Here is a 25,694-nt window from a genome sequence, read left to right on the forward strand (position 1 = left end):
GAAAGTTGAGAAGAGGAGCTGGTTTGAAGGGAAGAAAGATGATCTTAGTTTGGGCATTCCAAGTTTAAGAGGAGAGTGACCAGGCTATGATCTTCCCAGTGGTCACGTATGGTTGTGAGAGCTGGACTGTAATGAAGGCAGAACACCAAAGAACTGATGCCTTTGAACTGTGGTGCTGGCACCCCACTCCAGTACTGTTGCCTGGAAAATCCATAGACAGAGGAGCCTGGTAGGCTGAGGTCCATGGGGCCACGACTGAGCGACTTCACTTTCACTTTTCACTCATGCACTGGAGAAGGAAATGGCAACCCACTCCATTGTTCTTGCCTGGAGAATCCCAGGTACGGGGGAGCCTGGTGGGTTGACGTCCTTGGGGTCGCACAGAGTTGGACACGACCGAAGTGACTTAGCAGCAGCAGCAACTGTGGTGCTGAAGACTCCTGAAAGTATCTTGGAGAGCAAGGAGATCAAATCAGTCGATCTTAAGGGAGATCAACCCTGAATAGTCAATGGAAGGACTGATGCTGAAGCTGCAGCTCCAGTATTTTGGTCATCTGATGCGAACAGACAACCCATTGGAAAAGTCCCTGATGCTGGGAAAGATCGAGGGCAGAGGAGAAGAAGGCTTCAGAGGATGAGATGGCTGGACAGCATCACCGATGCAATGAACATGAACTTGAGCAAACTCCGGGGGTGAGGGACAGGGAGGCCTGGCATGCTGTAGTCCATGGGGTCGCAAAGAGTTGGACATGACTGGGCAACTGAACAACAACAACACATCTTGATGGAAATAAACATCCAAAGGAGATGGTTAGCAAAGTGGGTCTTGATTCTGAGAATCATTTGTAGGGCAATAGTTGGAAACTATGAGAATGGGTAGGGCTTCCCAGGTGGTGCTGGTGGTAGAGAACCCATCTGCCAATGCAAGAGACATGAGACACAGTTCGATCCCTGGGTGGGGAAGATCCCCTAGAGGAGGGCATGGCAACCCTCCAATATTCTTGCCTGGAGAATCTCATGGACAGAGGAGCCTGGTGTACTACAGTCCAAAAGGTTGCAAAGAGTTGGACAGGACTGAAGAGACTTAGCACATACATGAGAATGGGTGCCACCGTGTCAATGTGACTCTGAATGATGCAGCCCTGGGGTCCTATGGCCCAGAATATGATCCTGATGAGTGGCAGAAATGTTGCCATAAAGGCGTGATGGTGAAAGCAAACACTGGAACCATTAGAAATGGAAATCTGTGGATGTTCCTTAGAGGTGAGGGGCCCAAACCTAGGGAGACTTGAAGGAAATGATCTTGGAAGGTCCTGATTTCAAAGTTGCTTTCACTGGAAGGCTGTGGCTTTTCCCTGGTCTCCACATAAGTTCTAGGCCCGGCCTCTGGCCCCGGTAGGAAGCTAACTTGCTTCCCCTCCAGCAGCCTCTGGCAACCTGAAGTCATCCCAGCCATCTTGTCACCACCCAGTTGTCACCCATTCCTTTGCCTGTCCCCTCAAGTTAAAAAATCTGTTGTATCTTAAGTGTGTCAAGTTAAAAATGCGGGCTTTGAGATATAATGGCCGTAGGTTGCATTTTGTTTAGTCCTGTAATTAGGAGCCAAAATCTAGGGACTGACATGAATGTTTATGAGATCTCAAAGAAATCAGTGGCTCTGGGTTCACTGCCGGGTGTTGGGGGGGAGACAATTCCTGGGTTCACTGGGGAGGCCTGAGGTGTTGGACAAGCAGGCTGCACTGGAGACTAAGTTTTCAGGGAAGGCAGTGGCGGCAGCGGTGGTATTGATAGGCAGCCATAAATTTCCAGAGACTGGCAAGAGAATTCTTGAGACCAAAAAAGGCTAAGCGTCCCTGGGGCAGTAGGACAAGGTCTATTTTATAACCACTCCAAGATAGGAAATTGCCAAAGGTCTAGTGCCAATAGGAAATCTTGGCTACAGCAGGGGACTAACTCATTCAGTCAACCATCACTGACAGCGGTGAGCTCCTACATCGGGGCCAGGACAAACAGGGGCATGGGCAGTAAGGAACGTTTTATGGCTACCGCCCTCTGTCCGAAGGCTGAATAGTGGGAGGAAAAACGGGGGAATAATATGAACCGGGCCTTGGGTCATACAAATTCAGAGGGGAATTCTAGCTTGTGGGGACTCTTAGGCAAAGGTCCACTCCAGCACAAATACATACATGAACCTTTTCCTTCCAATCCTTCCCACAGGTGTCATATTTAGGAGCCAACCTCCCTGGACTCAGAACCCAGTCCCCTTTTCCAGGTCTTGTTGCTTTTTCACTCCTGAGCCTAATCCTGACCATGACTTCTTGAAAATGTTACCTTAATCACAGAGACTAAGCTCCACATTTCCCCACTCTTTGTCCCCCCTATCCTCTCTCTCCCCTAATGCCCCCCAGGATAAGGCTTCACCTGACTCACTTCCCTCATGGTTTTCACCCAAGATTTTTTCGATTTGTTAGTTCCTAGCTTAGTCCTCTTGCATGGAAAATCCCATGGACGGAGGAGCCTGGTAGGCTGCAGTCCATGGGGTCGCTAAGAGTCGGACATGACTGAGCGACTTCACTTTCACTTTTCCCTTTTATGCATTGGAGAAGGAAATGGCAACCCACTCCAGTGTTCTTGCCTGGAGAATCCCAGGGACAGGGGAGCCCGGTGGGCTGCTGTCTATGGGGTCGCACAGAGTCGGACACGACTGACGCAACTTAGCAGCAGCAGCAGCAGCTTAGTCCTGGGCTTCCCAGGTGGTGCTAGCAGTAGAGAACCCGCCTGTCAATGTAGGAGACATAAGAGATGTGGGTTTGATCCCTGGGTCAGGAAGATCTCCTGGAGGAGGGCATGGCAACCCACTCCAGTATTCTGGCCTGGAGAATCCCATGGACAGAGGAGCCTGGTGGGCTACTGTCGACAGCATCTCAAAGAGTTGGACACAACTAAAGTGACTTAGCACGCATGCACAGCTTAGTCCTAGAGACCGTTCTGATTTTATTTATGTATTTTTGGCTGCACTGGATCTTTGTTACTGCACTCGGGCTTTCTCTAGTTGCGGTGAGCAGGGGCTACTCTTTGTTGTGGTGTGAGGGTTTCTCGTTGTGGTGGCTTCTGAAGGTGGCGGAGCCCGGGTTCTAGGTGTGCGGGCTTCAGTAGTTGCAGCACATGGGCTCAGTAACTGCGGCACACAGGCTTAGCTGCCCTGCAGCATGTGAAATGTTACCAGACCAGGGATTGAACCCGTGTCCCCTGCACTGGCAGGCAGATTCTTAACCACTGGACCACCAGGGACGTCCCTGGAGACCAGTTTTAACTTGGTTAAAAAGTTCCTCCAGGCACTAGGCCAAGTGACCCATTCAAGGCTGATTAAGACTCCCTGAACCAGGCACAGGAAGTTCTGGGAGGTGAAGGACATTTCTGGATGATTCTAAAAAACAAATCCTATTCCGCTTGTCCCTGACCCTAGGCCAATCTAGTGAGTCCTCTATCTGACTGGGAGTATGGAACAGGAGCAGGAATCAGGGGACACTGTCTTTAGCCATTTGTAGAAATTTGGTCAAATCAATTACCTTCTGGGCTCCAGTTTCCTGCCTCATAAAATGACCTTGAAGGCCCCCTTCAGCTCTGAGAGTCTAGTTTACTTTGCACCCTGGTCAGCTGGTTTTTAGGACAGCCTTGAGAAGCTGAAACACTTCCAAGGTCTTCCCTCATGTTCTTTATAGTCTAGAAAGTGTACTTTCTAGGATCTAGTTCTGTTTCAACAGTAGATCTAAATGTTTGGCTGCACTTGGATCTGCTTTAAATTTCTAGGAGATGCAAAGCATAACATGTGTAATCCCTTAAGACCCAGACCCTCATTCTCCCAGAGCAGAGCTGGGAACAGACTGCTCACTGAGGGACATGTGAGGGAGTGAGTACACGGCTGAGGTTTCACTTTGTTATGTGCAGGGAACATGGGCTTGGGATTCTAAATAGGAAACTTCTGGGAAATACTGGGTGGGGGCTGGGTGATGAGGTAGGGGAGGCCGGGGAACTACAGACCGCTAAAGGCAGAGACGGAGTTTAGGAGTCACTGGGCTGGAGTGTGGAGGATAAACTGCTGATGGTCCCAAGTCAGGGAAGCCCACTCCCGGCTAGTGAGTGCACCCTTAGCTCATTGTGCACTCAGGGAGCGAGTCAGCCCCCTCACCCAGCTGTTCCAGCCCCATAGCAGCTCCTGTAGTTTTCTTTGGCTCAGAGAACCAGAGGCGTCCCCTGAGCCCTGGCCCCCCTCTACCGCAAAGCAACTGGCTTCCATTACCCCTGACAGCTCCAGAGCAACAGCCCAGCCCCCGGCCCCAGCCTGGCTTAGTGCCGTTCCCTTTTATGGTGAAGCTGAGGGAAAGCAAGAAGTGAGGGGGAGTAGGTTTGGGTTGGGCAGAGGGTTGTAAAGCCCCGGGCTGCCTCTCCCTCAGGAGAGACCCTCGGACATCTACCCACTGTCATCTTTTTTCTCCTGGGAGGCCCACTCTGCTTACCACCCACACGACCCCTTTTGCCGCTCCCAGCCCTTCCTCCTTTCCCCCCTCCGTGACATCCGGGGGGTGATTTCCCACTTGGCCGAAGTCCCACGGTTTGGGTTTTGATTCCAGGAGGGTCCGCCCCATTTCCGACGCCCACCTCTTGGGGTGGGATGGAGGGAGGGAGTCCGACTAAGGGAGACATCGGTCAGATCACAGGCAGGATCGTTCTTTTTGGCGTATGTGGGGCAGAAAGGCTGGCGCGCCAAGGAGAGGGACCCGGCCGCCCCACTCCAGTCCCCATTCTACACCGCCTCTCATCCCTCTCCCCGCCGCCAGGGCCAGGGAGGGGACCCTGAGGGCAGGGCGCAAAGGAAGCACCTGGCCGGGCCGGGAAGCGAAGGATGAGCAGCAGCGCGGGGGCCCGGGACAGGAGAGGAGGGGGGCACAGACTAGACTCAAGCCGAGCTCCTCGCCCGGCCCGGCCGCCGCACCCTCACTCTAGCCCACTCCTTAGCTCCAGCGAGGTTGCCCTAAGGCCGCTAACCGCGTTCCGGGAAGCGCCAGCTGCAGTCAGCTGCGCCGCGCGGAGTCTGGAGTGCACGTCAGCCCAGCGACCCACACGACGGCCCCTCCCTCTTCGGCCCGACCCAAGACCCCGCCCCTCGCGAGAGCGCCATGGGAGCAGGCGAGACGCTGAGGCTAGAGAGGCCTTACCGACCGAGCCTCACAACCGGAAATGCCTGGTTTGGAGCCGAATTGGCGCTGCAAACTTCCGGTCCAGGTTTACTACCTCAAGCTCGTCCCCAGACCGCGTCGGAGCCGACCCCAGCTGATCAGGTAAGAGGCACGCAGGCGCGATCCCCGACCCATAGGCGGTGACTGGACCAGCGGGGGCAAGGACGGGTCCTGGTTTGGGCGAGGAGTGCGCTGGCCCGCGTCTCAGGCCCTCCTCTCCTCCTCAGCATGATCACGGACGTGCAGCTCGCCATCTTCGCCAACATGCTGGGCGTGTCGCTCTTCCTACTTGTCGTTCTCTATCACTACGTGGCCGTCAACAATCCCAAGAAGCAGGAATGAGAGTGGCGCTTTTTCTGCCCCAGGTAACGGTCCGGGGCTGTAGCGCCTAGACCCTGGAGAGTGAGCGGGAAGGCTGCGCCAGGGCCTGCAGGGTTCGAGACTTCAAATCGGAACGTGTTGGGCCAAGCGTGATACAGTCCAGAACTGGGCCCCTTTATCCGCACAAAGTAGCGAGTGTCCAGCCCCCTTAAACTGCTCCCTGCTAGAACGGGGTGGGTACCGTCAACCCACTCAGTCCCCATCTTTATGTGGTTCCCGATTTCCAAGTTGATAGTATGGGTGCAAGGAGGTACTGACACCCTAAGTAATAAAGGTAATGAGGATGCCATCCAAGTATGAGGATTTGGGCTCTTCACTTAAAATAGTCCTTTTCCAAGGTTGTTAGGTCTTTAGGCATAATTTTTTTGTGAGGGGTTGCAGAAATAGAGAATTCTTTTTCAGGGGCACAGGGCGCTTATGTAGGGGGTGGCTACTATAGACCTAAGTCATAGATAAGAGTGGGATGGGGGGAGGTTGTATGAAGGGCTTGTAAACCAACCTGTAACAGTGGGTGAGGACTGTAAGGGGGAACAGGCTGGATGGGAGTTGATTCTGAAAGATAGCCCCAGAGGAAAGCTGCAGCATTTTCCTTACCTCAGGTCTTTCCCCCTCTTTTCTAGGGTTCCAGGACATAGTCTGAGGCAAGATGGAGGGTGTGAGGGGCCTTCACACTTCACTTCATCCCTTCTACCCATCACAGCATACAAAGCAACTACACCTGGATTTTTCCAAACAACTTTTATTTCCTCAAAGTCTTCCTTAACCCTATGGAACAAGAAGCTGCCACTGAATAGGGCCCAGTATAGGGGCTACTTTCTTTTCTACTCCCTCCCCCCAATATAAAAAAATATATATATTTTTGTGGTCCCAAAATCTTGTGCTGTGGAGGGAGGGAAGGGGTGGCAGGTCCCTGCTTTGTCCTGTCTCAAGGTGATGCTTTGTAATGTCTCAGAACAGTGTGGTGGGTGTTCTAAGAAGTTACACAGAGTTGTCACGTGGAATCAGCAGCTGAAAAAGGGGACTAGCACATTTGTCACTGTGTTCCCCATTGTGGGGTCATATCCTGGGCTTGAAGGCATCAGACCCGGGGAGAAACAGTGAATGGGGGAGATTTAGGGACAAAACAAACATCGGTTTGGCCCAAGGGCCCCCCACTATAACAAATCCGAGACTGGGAGTCAGACAGACTACAGGAAATAGGAGAAAAGGCGGGGGCAGAGCGGGGCCGTGGAGGCCTGGCTTGAGGCAGCCTGCAACAGAGAAAAGAGAGGAATCAGGGTTGCAAACTCAGCCCTTCTTCTGGTCTTTTAGCCAGGGGCTGGGACATGAGACAGACAAGATGGGGGAGGCTAGGTAGGTTGGGCACTGCACAGTGGTCTGATAGGGGTGCCCGAGGCCCTGGCTGGAAGTTGTTCTCTTGTCTGCTGGAGTGAAGAATGAGAGCATGATGGAAAAAAAGTCAGCGACTGGATTCTTACTGGAGGTACATTTAGTCCTTAAAGGGTCAAAGGGAGAAGGGGAGGAAGAAAATGGTCCTGAATGGCAGAAATGGGAATAAGAGGTGGAATGAGGGGCTGGACACTGGTGCTCACCGTGGTGTGCAGCGGGGTCCCAGCTCCAGCTCACTGCTCTTCTTGGTCTGGGGGAGAGGGGATGTGGGGCCCGGAGAGCCTCTCATCCCTCTGCGAGTCGGCGGTGAGCCCTGGGCCAACCTGGGCCTAGCCTGTATGGACAGGGGGAGGCTAAGAGGCTGGATTCTTCCATGGACATTCTTGCTTCTAGGTTTCCTTCTAGTTTCCACATGCACGAGTCTAATATACGGGTCAGCATGGGTACTAGGACCTTGAGTTCTCAGGCACTATGCCTAGCTGAGAGGGTCAGGCAGGATAATAGCTAAAAAACTCGGGTTCAGTCTATGATTATACAGTCCAAGCTTTACTTAACTAGGGGAGGCGAAAGGACCCAGCATTTAACCTTCATGGCTATACCACAGCCAAGATCTGGAGGAGTAGAAAAGCACGATGTGGAAAGATGTTGGAGTATTAGTAGGTCTACTTCAGAGCCTTCACTGCCTCAGCCCCTGCCAGAGCAGCTTAAGCTTCACCCATCCAGGCAGCTTCTGCCTATACCCAACTTCAGTCAGCCTAGTATGGGGATCTGGACTGAATCGGAGTGGGTGGCACAGCTGGTCCTAGGAGCAGCAACCAGATGTGTTACCTGGGGAATCCGGGACCCCTCCTGGCGGGAAGTCTCCTCGGGCAGGTCTGGGCAGAAAGAGAGGAGAAGCTAAGGGCAGGGGCAGGCAAAGCCAAAGCTAGCAGGCTGAGGTGAGGGTATGTCTGGCAGGGATGCTGGGATTGGAAGCAAGCAAGAGACCTGGCTGAAGGGGACAGGGGGCACTCGACAGACAGGCATTCAGGCATCAGAACAGCTCTCTGCTGTGGTTGTGGGGCAAGGATGTAAAGCAGGGCTGGGCATCTTCCCTCCCGCTCCCCAGGTGAACAGCGCCTTGCTGGGCTCTGCCAAGTGTTGTTAGCCGGGGGCTGGGGAAGACCCCAGAATGTTACCTGCAGTCGGGTCCTAATACAGGGGATCCGAGGTCCAGCCCCCAGCAGACCTTTCCCAATCACCATGACGGCCTCTGTCTTGTCTCCTGAAGACAGGAATGAGCAGCTGCTCCCTAGGGAACAAAGGAAGCTGGGATCAGGACGGGGCCATGGAGAAGAGGTAACTTCCTTTCCATCCGGGTTTCTCAATACTGGCACTGTTGACATGTTGGACTGGATTATTCTTTGTTGTGGGGGGCTGCCTTGTGTGTTTCAGGATGTTTAGCAGCATCTCTGGCTTCGACCCAGCAGATGGCATTTCTTCTCCTCCCTCCTCATCACTGTAACAACCAAAAAATTTCTCCAGACATTGGCAAATGTCCACTGTTGTGCAAAACTGCCCCTCGTTCAGAAGCACTGCATGCTCTCGTCTGGTCCAAGGGGTGGAATGGCAACTTGGGGCTTGACTCAGAACCCACTCAAGCTGAGCTGCTTTGAATTTGTTAGTGTTATCCCAGTTGTGTGTGTAAGCATTTAACGATCAAGCAGCACCAAGACCGGTGGATTCAGGGCTACCCACCGAAGAGAGTTAACAGGTTGGGAGTAGCAGGCCTTGAGGGAGGCAGAAGATGTCAGACTGGAGTCTTAGAAATCATTCCCATCCAGTCCGTTACATGGCTGGGTCTAGAACTTAAAAGGAAAGCAGATGGTCTAGGCTCTCTATGTGAATGACACGATCCCATAGTATGTGTGGTGATGATGGGTGAAAAGGTCTATGCTGTTTTCATTCTTCAATTTCGTCTAATGTTGCCCAGCTCCTGGAGTCAGGGAGTATGAATAAATAGCAGGTAGGAAAAGTCCTCAGGTTCAACTGTAAAAATAAGATTAAATGAGATAATGTGCTTAGAGCAGTGCCTGCCACATAGTAAACGCTCAGTAAGTGCTAACTTATTTTATTATACAAAGACATTCATAGAATGCCAGCTTCCTGTACAAGGACATGGATGTTAGTTTAGGGATTTAGGATAATCCAGGAGAATAACTGACGGCCCTGGTCTGGAGTGGCCTGCATAACATGAAGTCAAGAAGGAGGTGCAGGTCATATGGCAGCAGAGCTGGAGGGGTTTCTTCAAGCCTAGTCAGGACTCTGGCCTACACCCTGGGAGGTAGAGAAGGAAGGAGGTTGACCAACCCAGATTTCAGTGGCAGTAAGTACAGACCTGATATGCTGAGTGAGTTGGGCAGTAGGCAGGAGCCCATGTGTGAAGAGGCTAGGTTAGAACTAGCAGGAGTTGGGGATGGGGCCAGGCTGCTTGAAGTAGGGCGATGGGTCACTGGCTGCTGCCGCCGTCTCCTATCCTGGCTTCGGGGCTCTGAGTGGAAGGGACACAAGCAGATAAAAGGGCAAATAAGTGAGATATTGTCATTCCACTTCCCCACTGGCTTTCCCTTGTCAGCAGATGCCTGTTTTCCAGCTTGTTATCACACCAGCATCCCTCTTCTGAAGTAAATCTAAGATGGGTAGAAAGACCTCATCACTTACTCCAGCTCTCCTTGTTCATCCAGCCCTCGTCCTGCTTTACCTCTGTAGCTAACTAGCCTACTCATACCAGTTCATTCTTAAGTTACTGAGCTTGGCTTTTTCTCCTCCCTCTAAATGCACCTTTTCAACTACTTCTCCTGTCCCTAAATGCCAGTATCCGTCACCATTTTATCCTCTCCTGCTCTATGTGGTCAAAACTCCTAAGTCTCCCTCTCGCCCTTTTTTCCTGAGCTGCAGTTCTGTCTACTGGTTGTTTCTACCTAGCAGTGTCTCATGACCCAGTGTCTCATCCCTTGCTTCCTTTCCTTCTCCCTATCTTGGTGAAAAATCTGCTAGAAACTTTCATTTCATCTTTCGACTCCTTCACATTTAGATTTGTATTTAACCCAAAACTGGACAGTTCATCCACTGCCTTCTCTTGAATTCCCTCTTTATTCACCTTTGCCATTAGTGTCCAGATACAATCTTTATCTCTCATCCAGGCTTTTAAAAAAATATTCTCCACTGGCCTCCCTAGCTTGAGTCTATTCCCTTTTATAATCCATCCTTCACACAGGTGCCAGAAATTATTATTCTAAAATACAGACCTGATTAAAAATCATTTTGGCTCAGACAAGGGGGAGATATTGAAGGTCTTTTACAGGATAAAGTTCAAATGTTTGAACATGGCATTCAAAGCCCCACCTACTTTAGGTCCAGTTTACACACCCTCAGTAGGATGCTGACTTGATCCTCTGCTATAGCCTCTATGGCTACTGGCTATGCTGTTCCTCTGCAATGCCTGTTTCTTCTTCCAGTGAACTCTGGACATCTTACATGTCCCATCTCAAATGTCACCTTTATGAAAGCCTCCCTGACCATTAAGAGTAAAATTAACTGTTCTCTTTTCTTTAATTGTTCTTTGTTCCCTCGGGTGAAGGAAACAGCAACCCACTCCAGTATTCTTGCCTGGAAAATCCCGTAGATGGAGGAGCTAGTAGGCTACAGTCCATGGGGTCGCAAAGAGTCAGACACGACTGAGTGACTTCACTTTCACTTTTCTTTCTTTCCCTTGGCGAGTAACTGTTTATGGTTTCTGTCTCCTTAACTAAATGTTAGTATATGTAAAGTACTTATAACAGTGCCTGGCACATAGTAAGCGCTCAATAAATGTTAGCTAATATTCTAATTGAAACTTTGAGTTTCTTGAGGGTAGGGACCTGGTCTTTTCCAACACTATGTTTCCAACACTATATCTCAGGGCCTGTAAAGTACTGCCTGGAAAAACAAAGACTTTAAACATTTTGTTTGCTTGGATAGCAGACACCCACTGCAGACCATGGGCTGACTCAACAATCCCTGTCTAAGGGCATATGGTTATACTCTTATGGGGCAGCTCTCTTGGTCCCTTCTTTGTGGCTAGAGCCTCACTGCTACAGATTCTGAAAGGTGGGATCCCAGTTGGGTAGGTGGTGATGAGAAAGGGCAGGGAGGTGCTCAGGCATGGCAGGTCCCTCCTCATCATAGGGTAACAGCAGGTACCAAATGTTCTCAAACCAAATGAGCCATTAACTTCGATGGAGCTGAATTTGATGCTGGTTACAGGATGCCAGCTGACTTCTGACAAAGCAACATGTGTTACATGTAAAAAGTCTCATGTAAAAAGTAAGTAGGTAACAGGAGTTTTATCTTGTCTACACTAGCAGTGACAAGGGTACTTCTGGAACATTCCCAAACCAAATTTTAAAAAACTGATACTTGTATGAAAAAGGACAAGAAGAAAGGGAGAGATCTCAGAAGGAAGCTACTCTAGCTTTGAGGAGGTTGCCAAGATGCTGGGTTCTAATTAGAGTATAAGACCACAGACAGGAGTCAAAACCACCAGACCTTAGGGAGCTAGTAAGAGTTGGCACAGTGATGCCAGCAAAACAACCAAAGTCAGGGACTCATGGCCACAGTTAAATAACTTGAAACATTATCCACCACCAAAGACTCAGAGATGCTGCAGAGCCTAGACCTTGGTAATGGCTTCAGTTAAAACAGGGACGTCAAGAGACAGTGCACTCGGGTCACTTCAGATAACGAACTTCATGACAGAGGGAGAAACAGCAGGAGATAGATGATCTGACACAGAAGGATGCTGGAACCGTGTTAGGGGATGAAGCTTCACCCTACCCCAAGAAAGGATAAAAGAGTGCAAGCGAGAGAGTGAAGGCCTCTGGGATGTTTGTAGGTTCCAGTAAGGAACCAAGTGACACTCAAGAAGATACAAAGCAAAATGGGCAAACAATATAAAAAATGCCAAGTGAAATGTAGGGATCAAGGGAAAGATATTAAGGATACATACCTGGAATCCTGCCGCTAAAGAGAGTTTCAGGATAGGAGACAAGTTTGGTTTAGGAGAGAGGCCTGATCTGAAAAATGGGAGGCATTTAAAGGTAGCACTTAAAAGCCTGTCTTAAGATGTGGCAGGGCCTGCTTGTAAATTTGGCAGTGTAAGCACACAGCCCAGCTTCTCGTGTTTTGACTTCTGGGCCCTGGTGTCATCCATGCTTATCTAGTCTCATTGTGACAAGAATTAAAGGGAAGAGCTCCAACTCTTCTTGGTTCTAAACTATAGAAACGGCAGCTTAAGGCTGAGCACAAGTGATGATGGGACCAGCTGTATATCTGTGACTAGTTTCAAGAGGGTGCAGCATGGTCATCAGCCCCAAGGTTCCATCTGGGAGCAGCAGGTCAGTCCTGGGCAGAGGCCCGAGACGCAGAGCTAGACTGCATCTCACCACTGTGTGAGTCAGAATGGATATTCTGAGGGCTCACAATTCTGGAGCAGTTGTGTACCCTTTGCCTAGGTCCGGCATCATCCCCACTTTCCCCAGACATCTTTAGAACTGTCCCTCCAAGTAGCACTCAGGTCTCACTGGATCCCTAGGACGATCACAGACCTGAATAATGCCCTTTGAGGGGTGGATAGGCAGGGAAGCCTCCATTCACCTCCCAGCTTCTTGCCTTTTATTTGTTCAACAAATATTTGGAAATCATTTAATAAGTGCCAAGCATGTTGCCAGGGGATAAGAGAATAAACAGATGTGTTAGGAAACATTTCCTGCCATCAGATAAGTTTTAGTCTAAGGGCATATGGCTATTTAACATGAAACTTTTGTTTTCATGCGAAAAGGTAAAAGTGGTGATGGAGCTGGAGGCCTGGAGGCTTCCTGTGTCCTTTGACTCAGTTCTCAAAGGAACCTCGACTCATCATTGGCCTTAAGGTGCTCCACCAGAAGCTGCCAGCCAGCTGAGACAAGGCATCTCGGAGGCCAGGAAAGAGTTCTGGTAATCTCAGCTTTAAGTGCCAGAGCTGGGATGGATTAGAGTGGCCGTGGTAGGCTGATGGCTGAAGGCTCCCTGCTTTACTCTTAAGCCCCTGCCTGGTCTTTTCACCAGTAGCCTGCTGTGTAGGCCGGAAGGGGAGCGCCTCGGGTGCAGTTTAGGGAGGTCCAGGTCTTTGCCTGATCCTGAGAGCAAGTGCCTTCTTCAGTCATGTGTCCTGGGCACCTCGCTGGTGTCTCTCTCCACCCCCAGCCCCACCAGGCTTGTTTTCATGAATGCATAGCCAACAGGAGGAGGAGCCCGTTTATTCTCCGCCCTCTACCCAGCAGGCCCTCTGAACTGTCTGCGTCTGCTTTCACACCACTAAACTGCCCACTTTAGCAATGACATTGGCTATTCCCCAGTGATTCTGGCACTATAGCCAGGGGGGTGCTGGGAGGCAAGGCCTACTCAGGCTCTTTCGGCCTCCTGTCCCTGCAACATTTCTATTCACCCCAAGTTGGCTACTTTTGGGCTTCTAAAATGTCATCCCCCAGCCTCTGAGGACAGACCCAGCCAGAGTAGTTAGTTCCCTGAGGCCCTGCCTTAAGCTGCTGGCTGGGATACCTAAATCTTGTCTGAAGTTTTCTAGATAGCCCAACCTCATGTTCTGTTCTAGCCAATAAAGGAGTGCCATTAACTAACCTACAGTTACATGGGATATTTTTTATGCATTAGTGGGAATTTTCTTAAAAATAAGTTCGTAAGTCAAAAACAAAAACCTTCAGCAATCCCAGCTTGGGGATTTGGAAGGTGTATTCACAGATGCTTTTTAGTTAGACCTCAGAGAGATGAGGATCATGATTTTCTTATCCTGGAAGACAAAAGATGCCTAGATGTGGTGAGGGCCCAGAGCCAGGTGTGTGGAACCAGGAGATGTCACAAAGCTACAGCACAGGACAAAATGAAGTTTTCCCAAGGTGAGTTGAAGATGCCAAGTCCAGTACCACAGTATGCATCAGAGGTCCCTATCCCAAGCCAAGGCCAGTCTCCCATCCTGGAGTCTTATCAAGGACTTTGAGATGGAAGTGGCAAAAACTGGAGCACCAGGAAATGCTCAGGAGAACACAGGAGTCAAGATCTCTGGGTCTGCTCTTTCAGCTCCTTACAGTATTCCTGTCTGGCATTATTAGGAATCTTCCTGACCTCCTGAATTCAGAGATAGTTTCTTGTTCCTACAAATATTTATGCAAGTCCACAGGGTGTCCTGATTCTCAGACCAGCTCTCTTTCTGCTTCTAAGCTCATTTGCTGCTGCTGCTGCTAATTTACCTGGGGGAATATAGCTTCTCACTTGGTTTCACCTGCACCTGAATGTGGAGGACTCTTAGATACAACCCTGATGTCACCTTTCTGCATTTTGGCCCTTTTTCTGCCTGTGAAAGACACTCAATGTGTCCGACTCTGCGACCCCATGGACTATATATAGCCCATGGAATTCTGCAGGCCAGAATACTGGAGTGGGTAGCCATTCCCTTCTCCAGGGATCTTCCAAACCCAGGTCTCCTGCATTGTGGGCAGATTCTTTACCAGCTGAGCCACTAGGGAAGCCTTTTTCTGCCTGTAGGACATCTCCATATAGCTAGCTTGTGACATCCAAGCATGTCTAAAATAGATAAACAACACTCTTCTTCAGACAATGTCTTAATGTCATGACATACTCCTTTAGCTTGTAACCATGAAGCTCTTTAGTCTTTCTCTTCCACCACCAGTGAATCCCTCCACTTGTTTCTATTATATACCTTCACAGACCCTGATACAGGCACTTGTCTCAGGTATAAACCACTGCAAGGACCCCTTCTCCCATCCCTGCCTGATTTCTATAGAGAGTTCAGACAGCTCGCTTAAGCAGATCTTTTGTTCCCATCATGAGAGACACAGTCACTGCCATAGGTCTTTGTTAACACATAATCTTTTGTTCTCAAGACATTTCGGCTTCTTCCTCCCACCTTTCTTCCTGATTCCATAGGGAAGGGTTTGCTCTTCGAATCAGCTAGTGTGCCTGCTTGTCGTCCTCTCTACACATAGCACTCCTGGCTATCACTCTCATCTCTGGATGTTCCTATTAAACCATAAACCACACCCATTCCTCAAAACCACTTCTCAACTGATCATCCTCTGGGTGATTACTCTTGTGTTTATCCACAACAGTGGCTCCCCGCATTCCTTGCTTACAGTGCGCTTTTCTGCTGTGTTTACAGCCCTGTGTCCCTTATGAAGTTTCGAGTCAGTCCACTAGAGCAGTTACTTTGTACTGACTGTGCCTATTTTCTATTAGTTATTTGGGGGAAGTAACAAAGAAGCAGAATATGTTTCTCACTCAAGGAGCTTAATACAGCACTCTACATTGGGATGGGGGTGGGGTGGGTGGCGTAGGGAAGATGTTAATAAAATATTGACTAAAAACTGCCTAGAATCCTCCAGTGATGATCTAGAAAAGGCTCTTTACTGTTTCCCTTTTGTAGTCAGGGAAGAAGATTTAGGGTTCATATTCCTTCTATGAGTTAAGAGCAAAAGAAATTAAAAGAAGAAAAAGTATCCAAATTTAAGATAGGAAACTCAAGTATGCCAGAATGCAAAAAGACATAAGTTTGAATAACTGCCACTTAATAGCTGTGCAACCTTGGACCAGTTAACCTTCAGCACCCTCAGCTTCCTCATTAGAAAAATGGAAATACCACCTATCTTCAGGGTCCTTGTAAGGATTAAATGAAATAAACACGCGGTACTATTTTGTTCACTGTTTAACGCTATTTAAACATAAGGCATTATTACTGCTTTAATACTCAAACAGTGTACAAAAGTGTCCTTTCTCAATGAAGACAGACTCTGAGTGGGGCTTGGAACCTAAGCAGAGGTAACTATGGGGTCTGCCAGGGACAACATCTTATTGGTCAAAGCTGGCGAGGACCACTGCTCTCGCTCCTGTGGCTGCTCTAATCAGTGGTCATTTCCACAGCCACTGACGCCAGGGCATGTTTCTGCTCTGCACCAAAAGTTTTGTTGCAAGCTGAGCAGCTGTGAAGTGCTGACAAGGACAAGTGCAGCTTGAAGACCAGCAAAGCTCAGTTTCTAGTGTATAAACCTCTATACTCTGGCCAGACTGCTGTAGCCCAGAAGCCACATACAATGTTGATTTCTGATCTACTGCTTTTTCCGGGAATAGCACTGTAACAGTCGCCCTACTCCAGTCCAGGTCACTCCCAAGGAACAGCTCTGAAGTCCCTTCCTCTTCTTTTTCCTTAAAGGCCCACCTATTTCTGGTCAAGCAGGGTCTTATTGGCCAAACCTAGAGGCACAGTTGAGGGACTGTGGCCACCGCTGGAAGGGACTGAATTGTGAGCCTAGTACAGAAGCTGTCTGTAGTTCCCTTTTCTTTGGAAAAGCTGGCATCCTTCCAACACTTTCTGAAAAGGCTCTGAAGCCAGGAACAAGTTCAGCTGTAGAGACCCTGGGTAGGATTCACCATCTCTGCATGGTGCTGTGACTGACTGTGAGGAAACTTATCCTTCCTGCTCCCAAGACAGACCAACACTGTCCTTGACGTGGAGGCTCCATGTCTCAGCGTGACCCTGCTCTAGCCAGTGATTCTTCCTTGGGCACTTCCTGCCTCCCAGGAGTTGCTGAAACCCAAGACCCCAGGCTCCCGTCTCTGCCACACAGTACCGTCTGGAGCTTGTGCCGCAGGGAACACCAAGGTCGCAGAAGAGGCTGCAGATTCTGCTACAAACTAATTTTATTGATTCACCCCTTGGTCCCAGGCCGAGTGTGCATCTTCAAGCTCTCACTTCCCCCAGCAATGCCCCAAACAACCGAACACCTGTTGCAGGGGCTCCCAGACTAGCTTACCTCTGACGGGGCCCAGCACCCGGTGGCTGACCTTTTGGGTGCTAGAGCCCAGGCCTGGCAGCCCCGCAGGCCGGCTGCCATGAAAAGGAAAGCTGGGGGAGTTCTTCATCTGTGGAGAATTTTGTTGGCTGCTGCTGCTACCACCAGCACTTGTGCCAGTACTAAAACTTCGTGCACGGCTCAAGGTGTTTTCAGAGCAGGAAACAGACAGTCCGCTGCAAGAAGCAGACACCAGTTAATCCTGGGCCAGGAGGTTGTCTTGCATCGTCCTCCCTGGTCTGATGCCCAGTACAGCATCACCTCTGTGGTGAAAAGTCTCAGGGACTCATTCCGAGGTGGCAGGGAGGAATCTGTGTCCACGGATAAGGAATCTAACGTGGGGCATCTCAGGCTGCCTGGGGCCCTTGTTCACACGTGCACACTCCTGCTGAGAATACACTAAGAGCCATGTGGGCTGGCCCTGGGCAGCTTTAACTCCCAGTGAGGTCCCCATTGTCACCCTGATGCTGCCCTGGGCCCCTAAGACATTCACAACTACAGGAAGGTGAGACCCACCCCTGGGGACCCCCACCCTAGTTCTGCTTGATTTTGTGCAGGGCTCTGGAAGAGGAAATCCCCTAAGCTGCTTTTCCAACATCTTGGAAGTATGTAGTGCTACATAAATGGGAAGAGGATCCCATTCTCCGAAAAATGCAGTAACCTTCCTCATCTGCATTCACCCTGGAAACATTCACCACATGGTTCTTTTGGTTGGGAATCACACAAATTCCTTGGAACTCTTTGCTCTAGAGCCCTGTTCCAGTGCCCCAGCCTCTCCCGCCCCGCTGCTTGTCTTACTTGTTACTTCTGGGTGGAGTTCGAGAGCCTCTCTTCTTGCTGATGCTCATGTTCACAGTGGTGCTCAGGCCTCGGCTGCTGCGCACGTGTTTCAGCATCCAGGCCCGGAGGTTTGTTAGGCTGCTATGCTCCGACAGCACGATTCGGGGCCACGGGTTGCACTCCGCCATGTCCAGAGCTGCAATGGCCATAGCTCGTCCCACCTGTAGGGAGTCCAATTTGGCTCAGTGTCTTGGTCTTCCAACCCAGGAAGCTGTTTCCATACATGGGTGCTGTATTGGCTTGGGATGCACAGCCCACTGGAAGGGAAGGAGAGGCCGGCCTCACATTTGCTCAATGACTATGTCAACTGTGGTGCTCAGGCTATTTACCGCAAAGTGGATTTAGGGCTGTCCCCTAAATTGCTGCCCATCTGGGGCCCTCGTCATTATGAGCAGGGGCAGGTGGGCTTTCAGGATAGCCCCAGGCAGGAGTTCTACCAGCAGGAGAAGGCACTGGGATGTCTTCTGTAACCCACAGTTCTTTCTGTTCCTGTCATGTGCCCCAGGACACCGGGATCATCAGGACCTCTGTAGAGGGGGTGCTTTGAACTCATGAGGGAACTAATCCAATAGAAGGGGGAAGATAAGCTCACAGGCAAAGAATGTGACTCAGCTGTGCTAGGAGAGTCTCTATGGCAGGGCTGAGGATCAGAGTAGTGCCCATTCATTCCCTTGATACCTTTACAGTCAGAGGCCTGGTGCCTATTAACTGAGGAAAACCACGACCATGGGTGAGAGGTGAGACGGCGACAGTGGTGAGCCTTGCCACAGAGGACCTGAGAGTCAGGTGGCAGAGGTGAAGGCCTTTCCAGACTTTGAGGTTTCCCTTTCCCCACTCATCCCCTGCATTCGTACCTGCTCAAACAGTTCCACAGTGTATCTGGAAGGGAAGGCCGGCGGGGGAGGGGGGCTGGCACGCCCGTTGTCATGGCAGGCGGCAGGGATGCTGTTTACTGAGCGTCCAGTGTTGTAGTTGCATTCAAGTGTGTAGCTAAGACATGGAGACCTTTATCAGACAGAATCTGGACAGAACCATGGGGGACAGACTAGGTGGTCTACGAGATAATCAGCTGGGGTAGAGTGTGCACAAGTAGAAAGGGCTGATCCCCAGCAACTAGCAACTGACTCTGGCACTTCACAGAAGAAAGGTCCCCCAAAAGGTAGTGTCCCAGACTAAAGACAACCACACAAACTGTGAATCTGTCCTTTGGGAAGACTTCATCCATCCCCTGCCCCTCACACACCCTACACTGGGTTATTGTTTTCTTTGGGCAGCTATTTCATCCACTGTATCTCAGTTTCCACCCAACCTGTGGATTATCCCTGAGGCTTTGTAGATTGCAACCCGGCCGCTTCCCTCTTTAGACTGGCCATCTCTGCGGTCTCGGGCATACATGTTCTTCTCTGAGAAATTGCAGCCCTGGAAGTCAAAGTGGGCTGAGTTCAAGGAGATGAGCTTTGGATACAGCATATTTTCCACCTGTTTGGGTGAGGAAAAAGGCAACTCAGAAGGAGAGACAGAAAGAAAGAAAGGATGGGGCAAGGAAGAGATGCCTAGTGTGGGGTCATGTGCCTTCACACAGCAGACAGACACCTTCAGAACCATCAGCAGTAGTCAGCATTGCTTACATCCTCACTGAATGTTTGACAATATTTCTAGGTGTTGGGAAGGTATGAGTCTACCTCTTTTTAAGCCCTTCTCTCCGATAATATAAAATTCTCCTTCTCCCCTGGTGTTCCAAACTCTAGAAAAACTATGATGCTAGTAGCTTGACCTTTCAGAGGTCATGATGTAACACAATGAGGTGCTGCCCCTTCTTGGCCCCTGGAGCTCGCTCAGAATAAGCTGCCTCTTGCCAGCCCCAGGCCTTCCTGCCAGAAGGCCCTTATTCCCTCTGCTCACGGCCTGAACTTCATCTCCTGACTTGCAACACTCCCCACACTCACATGACGTTCTGCAGATTCCCACCTGGGTGTTCTCGTCACTAAAGCTGTTTCCATACATGAAGCAGCCCCTTTTGGAAGCATGTCCGTGCAGGTCCACGTAGTAAGCAACACCGCTCTCTCTGGGGGGGATGGCATCGGGGGCCGGCTGCTCCACCTCAGCTGACTCCTGTGATGTAATCCACACGCTGTTGGGCTTCTGCTCGGCTACCTCAGTCTGTGTCCACGCCTCAGGTTTATCCCCGCTGGATGAGCGCCCAAGGTGAGCTCTGTTTTGGAGACTGTTGGCTTTCTCAGGGTCAGAGAGGGGAGCATCAGGAGGGAGATGGGAACTGTGCTGGTGCTCTGAGGGACTCTGGGAGTTCAGCCGGGAATGCACGTGGTGGTAGAGAAGCACAGCTTTAGCCCCATAGATGGCCGGGTGCAGGACTGCATCAGGCTTCAGGTACTGGCGGTTCAGATTCACTCCACGCGAGTCTGTGCTGTAGGGAGACAAGGACCAAAGCAGGGGCTTGAGGGCTGGGCCAGCGAAGGAGACACGTGGCAGATGGAAAGGAAACTGACTTATGAAACAAGAGGCTGAAGCTGCAACAGGAAAGACAACTGACGCTGGCCCTCTCCCTGGTCAGCTGTTATCGTTCCTACAGAAATCTAAAAGACAGCTCCCTCTACCAGATGCACCTATGGATATGCTGGCTTTACTCCCCTAGAAAGTGCCACTGGATGGGATCGTATTTGTTCTCGTCTCACTGGATGATCACAGGGACTTGCCTGTGTTAGGGTGCAAGAGGACTGGGAACACAGACACTACATATGAGGCTAACAGCTGCCACTGAGATGCAGGTTATAACAGGACTGGGAACAATCCACGTGGCTGGGCACGCCTCTTACCGGTAGTGACCCCGGACAACCCCATCAGGGTTCAACATGGGAATCAGCTTAAAGACAAACAGGCGACGTAGGGTTTGGGCCCGGGGGTCGTCAGGTCGAAGAATGAAGTCCAGAAAACCGTTGAAGACAAAGCTAGATGGAGTCTCCCCAGGATGTACCCTACTGCTTAAGAAGAATATCTGAGGTGAAGAGGAGAGCAGTTATTAGGTCATTTGCTCTATATTCCAGGGTAACCATGTGGGGATGGCGGTGGGACAAGGTGGAAACAGCCCTTGGATTTCCAGCTGGCTGAGTATGCAACTGGAATAGGAGCTGTCACACCTGCCTGATAAAGTAGGCTGAGGTCGTGTCCACGGGGCCGAGGGATAATACGGCCTCAACCTACCAGTGGTGCCTGGGGCTGGGCCAAGGCCAGGGTACTACCTTTATGCTATTTCTACTCACTCTCTTGCCTGTGAAACAGAATGGTCGGGGGGTGCTGGCATCAGGAAATAGCTGCTCTAGACGGGGCTCTCGATCTTCTCGAAGCCCATGGCAGGAACTGATCGTCAGTAGATCTACACGAAGTCCATCCAGAGAATAGCAGAGGGTCTCCCGGTGGTAATAGATGGTATCCAGGGGGCTGTAGGTGTGAAAGTTATTAAGCCAGAAGTCCCTGAAGTCCTACCAACCAGTGGGCATGGTCACCAGCCCAGGATTTGTAGGATCTGGTCCTTCACCCTAACCTTTGGGGCCTTCTAGTCCCTCTAGTCCCTACAGTGTTAAATGAGCCTGAGGATTTGGGTTGGGTCTACATTGTCAGGGGAGAAGAAAATGGCAACCCACTCCAGTATTCTTGCCTGGTGGATCCCAGGGACAGGGGAGCCTGGTGGGCTGCCGTCTATGGGGTTGCACAGTCAGATACGACTGAAGAAACTTAGCAGCAGCTACATTGTCAGAATGCAGGGAACAGGACAAGATGAAGTTAAAGTTTTATTCCCCAGTTAATGGTGCCCTAAGGTAGACTACTTTGCATAGACACAGAGAGGTGGCCTCTCTTGGGGCAGGAAAAAACAAATGTGTGCTGCGCAGTGGCAGTGCTGGCTAAATTCTGGGTGACTGATGGGACCTGGGATATTAAGAGACTTGAAGTAGGCAGGTGATGAGTGGATGGTGGGATGCCAAGGTCAAGGTCACACAGAAACATCTGTCAGGGGCACCCGAAGTCCCACATGCTGTACAGAGGAAAGAACAGATGAGGTTTGGGGTCAGGGCTCTGAGGGCAAACTCCAGGAGTAGCAGAGGTGCTCTGTGGTCCAGGACTACGTGACAGGAAAAGAATGGGGTTGGCACCTGCTGTGGGTAGGGCTGTTCTCCAGAAAGCGCTGGTCTAGCTGGCTTAGCAAATCCTGGCAGTCACTGTAGGAGAACGGGTAGCAGAAGGCGAAGAAGGTGGTGGCCCCACGGCCTTCCACGAAACGATGAATGAAGGATAACACAAACTGCGTCTCTGTCATCTGAGGAGCAGAGGAGGAAGAGGGAGGGGCAACACGCCATTGGTGTCAGAACTAAGAGCCTACTGGGTTGACCACCAGGAGCTGACCTCACACCCCCATCACTTTTACCAACACCCCTCCCTCTGCGACACCCCATGACAACCAGCTCCTTCTGGGCTTCCCGAGGCAGGGGCTTATCATGGACTCCAGCTGGCACCAGAGGGACCCAAGTCTGTCTTTCCTCCTCATGGAAAATTTACCTCAAAGGTGGGCCGGTCTCGAATGCGTTCCCAGCGTGGCCGAGTGGGCAGTGTACGCACAAAGGGAGCCATGCCCTGGGAATACAGCTTGCTTTGCTTGTTCATGTTCATGATATTGATCTTGATGAGTTTCCCTGGAGTTCCTCCTCGGACGCTGAAGTAGAACCATGACCTGAGGGCCAGAGTAGGAGAGACACATCATTCTACACAGGAGGGTTGGAGAGGGGCTATGTGGGGGGGTGGGGGGTGGAGGTGGGGACTGGAGCAAGCCAAACTGGGAAAGGGCTACTGGGTAGAGAATGAGGAGGGGGATGGGGTGGGAGAGGAAGGGTGGTGTGCTGGCATGAACTCTCAAAGGGCTAACAGAAGACGCAGGGCCCCTTCTCTTCCTTCTTCCACCCTCCATTACTTTTTTCTTACCTGTTCCCATTCTCAAATTCCGTTTCAGCACAGTCTGGTCGGGTCCACACATTGAATTCATAGTCAGGGGAAGAGGCAATGCTGCTGGTGGAGGCTGATGCCCCACCCACTACTCCTTCCCCATCATTAGACACAGATTCTACCTTCTCCACGTGGGCTAGGTTCCCTGAATCAAAGCGAGAACTGAACAGCAATCCCCCACAGCGCAGCTCCATGGTGGGGCTGGGAAAGCATCCTCCTGCACCACTCAGGCCCTGAGAGCTGGGAAAAACGTGGGGTAGGGAGGAGAGGGAAGAAAAATGAAAACGTATTCTTTGGGTATCTCTGGGTAAATGAGAGCTCCTCTAAGGGAGTACCATAAGAAGAGTCTCTCTTCCCCTTTAAAAAAGGTACATGTGGACCTCCAGCAAAGGCCAAGAATAAGCAATATTCAGTCCCCACACTAAGGGTTATAACTGACTTCAAAGGACCCTATTTTACCACAGTGTGGCTATTCCAAAATGAAATACTCAATGACTTAAGTATGTCGAGAAACACTAGACTCTAAGCTTCTTTGCAGCCCAAAGATGAGAGAAAATAGAGAGGTCCAACTGCCCAAATCTAGCCATGATACACCAACTACAACATAACGCCAGCTTGAAAGATGGGCCATTCTGGACCTCCAGTTCCTAGACTGGCTCCCTGCTCTGGAGAAGAGCAGGAGGGAGAGAACCAAGTTTCTAACTTGAGATGGACAGCTCTCTCTCTCCACTCCTCTGCTTTCACAAGTACTGACCTGGCATTTTTCTGCTGCTCCCTGAGCCCTGGAAGGGCTGGTTCTTTTTTTTATTACCCCATGCCTATTAATTATGAAAGAAAACTAGACATGTGGCCTTTGCCAAGCCAAAGTTAACTGGGCAGAAGGCTACCTGCTCACATGGAGACTGCAGCTTAATCCCCCTAAGGGTACGAGTCTATTCCACACCGCCCCCCTAAGCACCGAGGCCCCTGAAAAAGATACCCTGGTAGTTGTGGGTCAGTAATGGGTATTCTGAGTATCTCTAGACAAGTGGCCCATAGAGACCTACTTGGGGACGGGGGATGGCTTCTCGACCCACGACTCCGAAGGACCCTCACACCAGGACCGAGCTTGCCCCGGCTTGTTGGCTTGGGATGGGTAGGGGCGGACTCACACTCGAGGGAGGCTAACAAGGAAGGACGTAGGGGTCAGAAGTGAGGCCACAGGAGTGGAGGCGGGGCAGGACCAGCCTGGGCGAGGGGCGGGGTGGCCCAGCCGGGTGGGCTTCCAGAGGGGCTGCGGGCCGCCGAGCGCTGAGAAGGGGGCGGGGCCAGGGCCCGCACTCCACGCAGAGCCCCTCACCTCTCTCCCGGCCGGTGATCCCGCTCCCTCTCCCGCTAGCAAGGCGCCACCTGGGCCCCGGCACCCGGGCCCTCCACCCAGGACCCAAACAAAACCGGAGCGCCGCGGTGCCGGGACCCCGCTCTGCCAGGAAACAAGAAGTCTCACGCCTATTGGCCGCGGGCACAGCTGGCTACCCGCCCAGTAAGGCACGCTGCCATTGGTCAGTACACCGGGGTTCCCTCGCACGTTTAGCGGGTACCTGAGCCGGTGCTGTTTGCGGGCTCGACCTGCAGGCGCGGCTGGAGGATTCCACCCGTGTCTTCTCGTAAGACGGTTAACGGCCTTGCTACCGGGAGGAGAAAAAGGCAGGGATCAAAAAGGACCCTGAAAAAGACTCACCTGCAAAAAAAAGGACCGCGTGTGAAGCTGATCATTGCCTACCGTACTCCTTTGTGTATTACAAAACACCCACAAGGTTCAGCCACTCGCAGTTGGGGAAGTCTTCCAACGCATGGGGCAAAAACCGAGTGGAGGATGCGGGCATCGATCCCGCTACCTCTCGCATGCTAAGCGAGCGCTCTACCATTTGAGCTAATCCCCCAGCTGCTTTTGGCTGCTTTCCTTTTGCCTTACAGGTTGTTCTGCGGTGTCCGCTGACCAGTGAACCCGCCGCGGTTGGGGAAATTCATTTGGCTTAGCACTGAGTGCAGTGGGACCGCGGACCGGATTTTTTAAAGCAGGCATATAATAATTATACATAAGCAATAATAAACCTTATTTAAAAGCACAGATTAGCACTCCTTTGCATGTAACCCACAAGATAGCATAACCGTACCTCGAGTGTTTACCGCATACATCTTTCAAGGAACTCCGGCAGTGCGCAAACTCAGTGGGTTTCTAGGTAAGTTTTTCTCTTGCGAAGAAGAGAAGGTTAAAAAGATCGTACGAAGTCCTTCGAGCCGGAATCGAACCAGCGACCTAAGGATTGCCACAGCTCACTCACTACAGTCCTCCGCTCTACCAACTGAGCTATCGAAGGCCCCGCTGCTAGCGGCGGCTGCTGCTGTACCTCTAATACTTACCAAGGCCACACTCCAGGGTCTCAAAAGCTTCGAGGAGGCCTAGCGCCCACCTCCTAAAGAAGCTCCTCCAGGCTGCACAGAACAGAGGAACCCGGAAGCAGAAATGCGAGCAAAGGACGCTGCCAAAAGACCCGCTTTCCAACCTGGACCAAGGCAACACGGACCACACAGGTCCCTTCCGTTTCCGTGCTTTTTACAAAACGATAGCCCCCGACACTCCACCCGCGGTGGCTTCTACAGGACTGCGGACGCTTAGAGACCCGGCCCACGACCCTGACTTCTGATTTCTCCAGCCTGGCCAGCATGCCCACTTGCTCTACTCTCGCCAGGCGCCTGCGGGGTTTGCAAAGCCGAAGGCTTACGTTCTCTATTTCCGCTCCTCGTTTCCCTCCGCTGTCTCCGCGGGCGCCAATATAGTCCTACTTTCCTCCTGATAGGAAGGACATTCATTCAGTCAATTAACCCATGTTTGTCGGGATCCGTTCTATGAGCAAGAAAG

General features: G+C 51.1%; 2 protein-coding genes and 2 non-coding genes across 6 annotated transcripts; 1 reads left to right on the forward strand and 3 right to left on the reverse strand.

Moving 5' to 3' along the window:
• The first annotated feature begins 5,179 nt into the window (after positions 1–5,179).
• Positions 5,180–6,491, forward strand: OST4 (oligosaccharyltransferase complex subunit 4, non-catalytic). Its single transcript, XM_055540716.1, has 3 exons — positions 5,180–5,339; positions 5,465–5,602; positions 6,239–6,491. The coding sequence occupies exons 1-2, from the start codon at positions 5,239–5,241 to the stop codon at positions 5,577–5,579; spliced, it is 216 nt and encodes a 71-aa protein (XP_055396691.1). The 5' UTR covers positions 5,180–5,238; the 3' UTR covers positions 5,580–5,602; positions 6,239–6,491.
• Positions 6,342–25,492, reverse strand: AGBL5 (AGBL carboxypeptidase 5). 3 transcript variants are annotated; one of them, XM_055540715.1, is made up of 17 exons: positions 25,196–25,492; positions 24,949–25,091; positions 24,373–24,459; positions 22,772–23,032; positions 22,352–22,523; positions 21,949–22,112; positions 21,061–21,238; positions 20,617–20,795; positions 19,751–20,207; positions 19,092–19,261; positions 18,637–18,772; positions 17,741–17,943; positions 16,904–17,118; positions 9,385–9,537; positions 8,186–8,298; positions 7,211–7,341; positions 6,342–6,868 (listed from the first exon to the last, which is right to left on the reverse strand). In XM_055540715.1, exons 4-17 carry the CDS (start codon positions 22,984–22,986, stop codon positions 6,697–6,699), a joined length of 2,658 nt encoding a protein of 885 aa, XP_055396690.1. In that variant the 5' UTR covers positions 22,987–23,032; positions 24,373–24,459; positions 24,949–25,091; positions 25,196–25,492; the 3' UTR covers positions 6,342–6,696. The 3 variants fall into 3 exon arrangements, 2 of the variants coding, with proteins under 2 accessions (XP_055396690.1, XP_055396689.1); XR_008700498.1 differs by lacking the exons at positions 24,373–24,459; positions 24,949–25,091; positions 25,196–25,492 and adding exons at positions 7,836–7,882; positions 24,132–24,313 and having other exon boundaries at positions 6,730–6,868; XM_055540714.1 differs by lacking the exons at positions 24,373–24,459; positions 24,949–25,091; positions 25,196–25,492 and adding an exon at positions 24,132–24,312.
• Positions 24,642–24,714, reverse strand: TRNAA-AGC (transfer RNA alanine (anticodon AGC)). Its single transcript has one exon. It is a non-coding gene; the product is annotated as a tRNA-Ala (tRNA).
• TRNAY-GUA (transfer RNA tyrosine (anticodon GUA)) lies at positions 25,064–25,152 on the reverse strand. Its single transcript is given in 2 exon segments — positions 25,064–25,099; positions 25,116–25,152. It is a non-coding gene; the product is annotated as a tRNA-Tyr (tRNA).
• Positions 25,493–25,694: the final 202 nt, after the last annotated feature.

This window comes from Bubalus kerabau, chromosome 11 (assembly GCF_029407905.1).
Source record: "Bubalus kerabau isolate K-KA32 ecotype Philippines breed swamp buffalo chromosome 11, PCC_UOA_SB_1v2, whole genome shotgun sequence".
Taxonomy (NCBI): Eukaryota; Metazoa; Chordata; class Mammalia; order Artiodactyla; family Bovidae; genus Bubalus; species Bubalus kerabau.

What these genes read in the sequence shown, in the direction of transcription:
- AGBL5 (XM_055540715.1), bottom strand. Translation starts at nt 22,986, where the DNA reads ATGGAGCTGCGCTGTGGGGGATTGCTGTTCAGTTCTCGCTTTGATTCA. An exon ending in AACAGCCCTACCCACAGCAG is followed by an intron (nt 21,239 to 21,948) that starts GTGCCAACCCCA and finishes TCACACCTACAG; the next exon opens with CCCCCTGGATACCATCTATT. An exon ending in GTTGTCCGGGGTCACTACCG is followed by an intron (nt 20,208 to 20,616) that starts GTAAGAGGCGTG and finishes GTCTCCCTACAG; the next exon opens with CACAGACTCGCGTGGAGTGA.
- OST4 (XM_055540716.1), top strand. Translation starts at nt 5,239, where the DNA reads ATGCCTGGTTTGGAGCCGAATTGGCGCTGCAAACTTCCGGTCCAGGTT. An exon ending in AGCCGACCCCAGCTGATCAG is followed by an intron (nt 5,340 to 5,464) that starts GTAAGAGGCACG and finishes TCTCCTCCTCAG; the next exon opens with CATGATCACGGACGTGCAGC.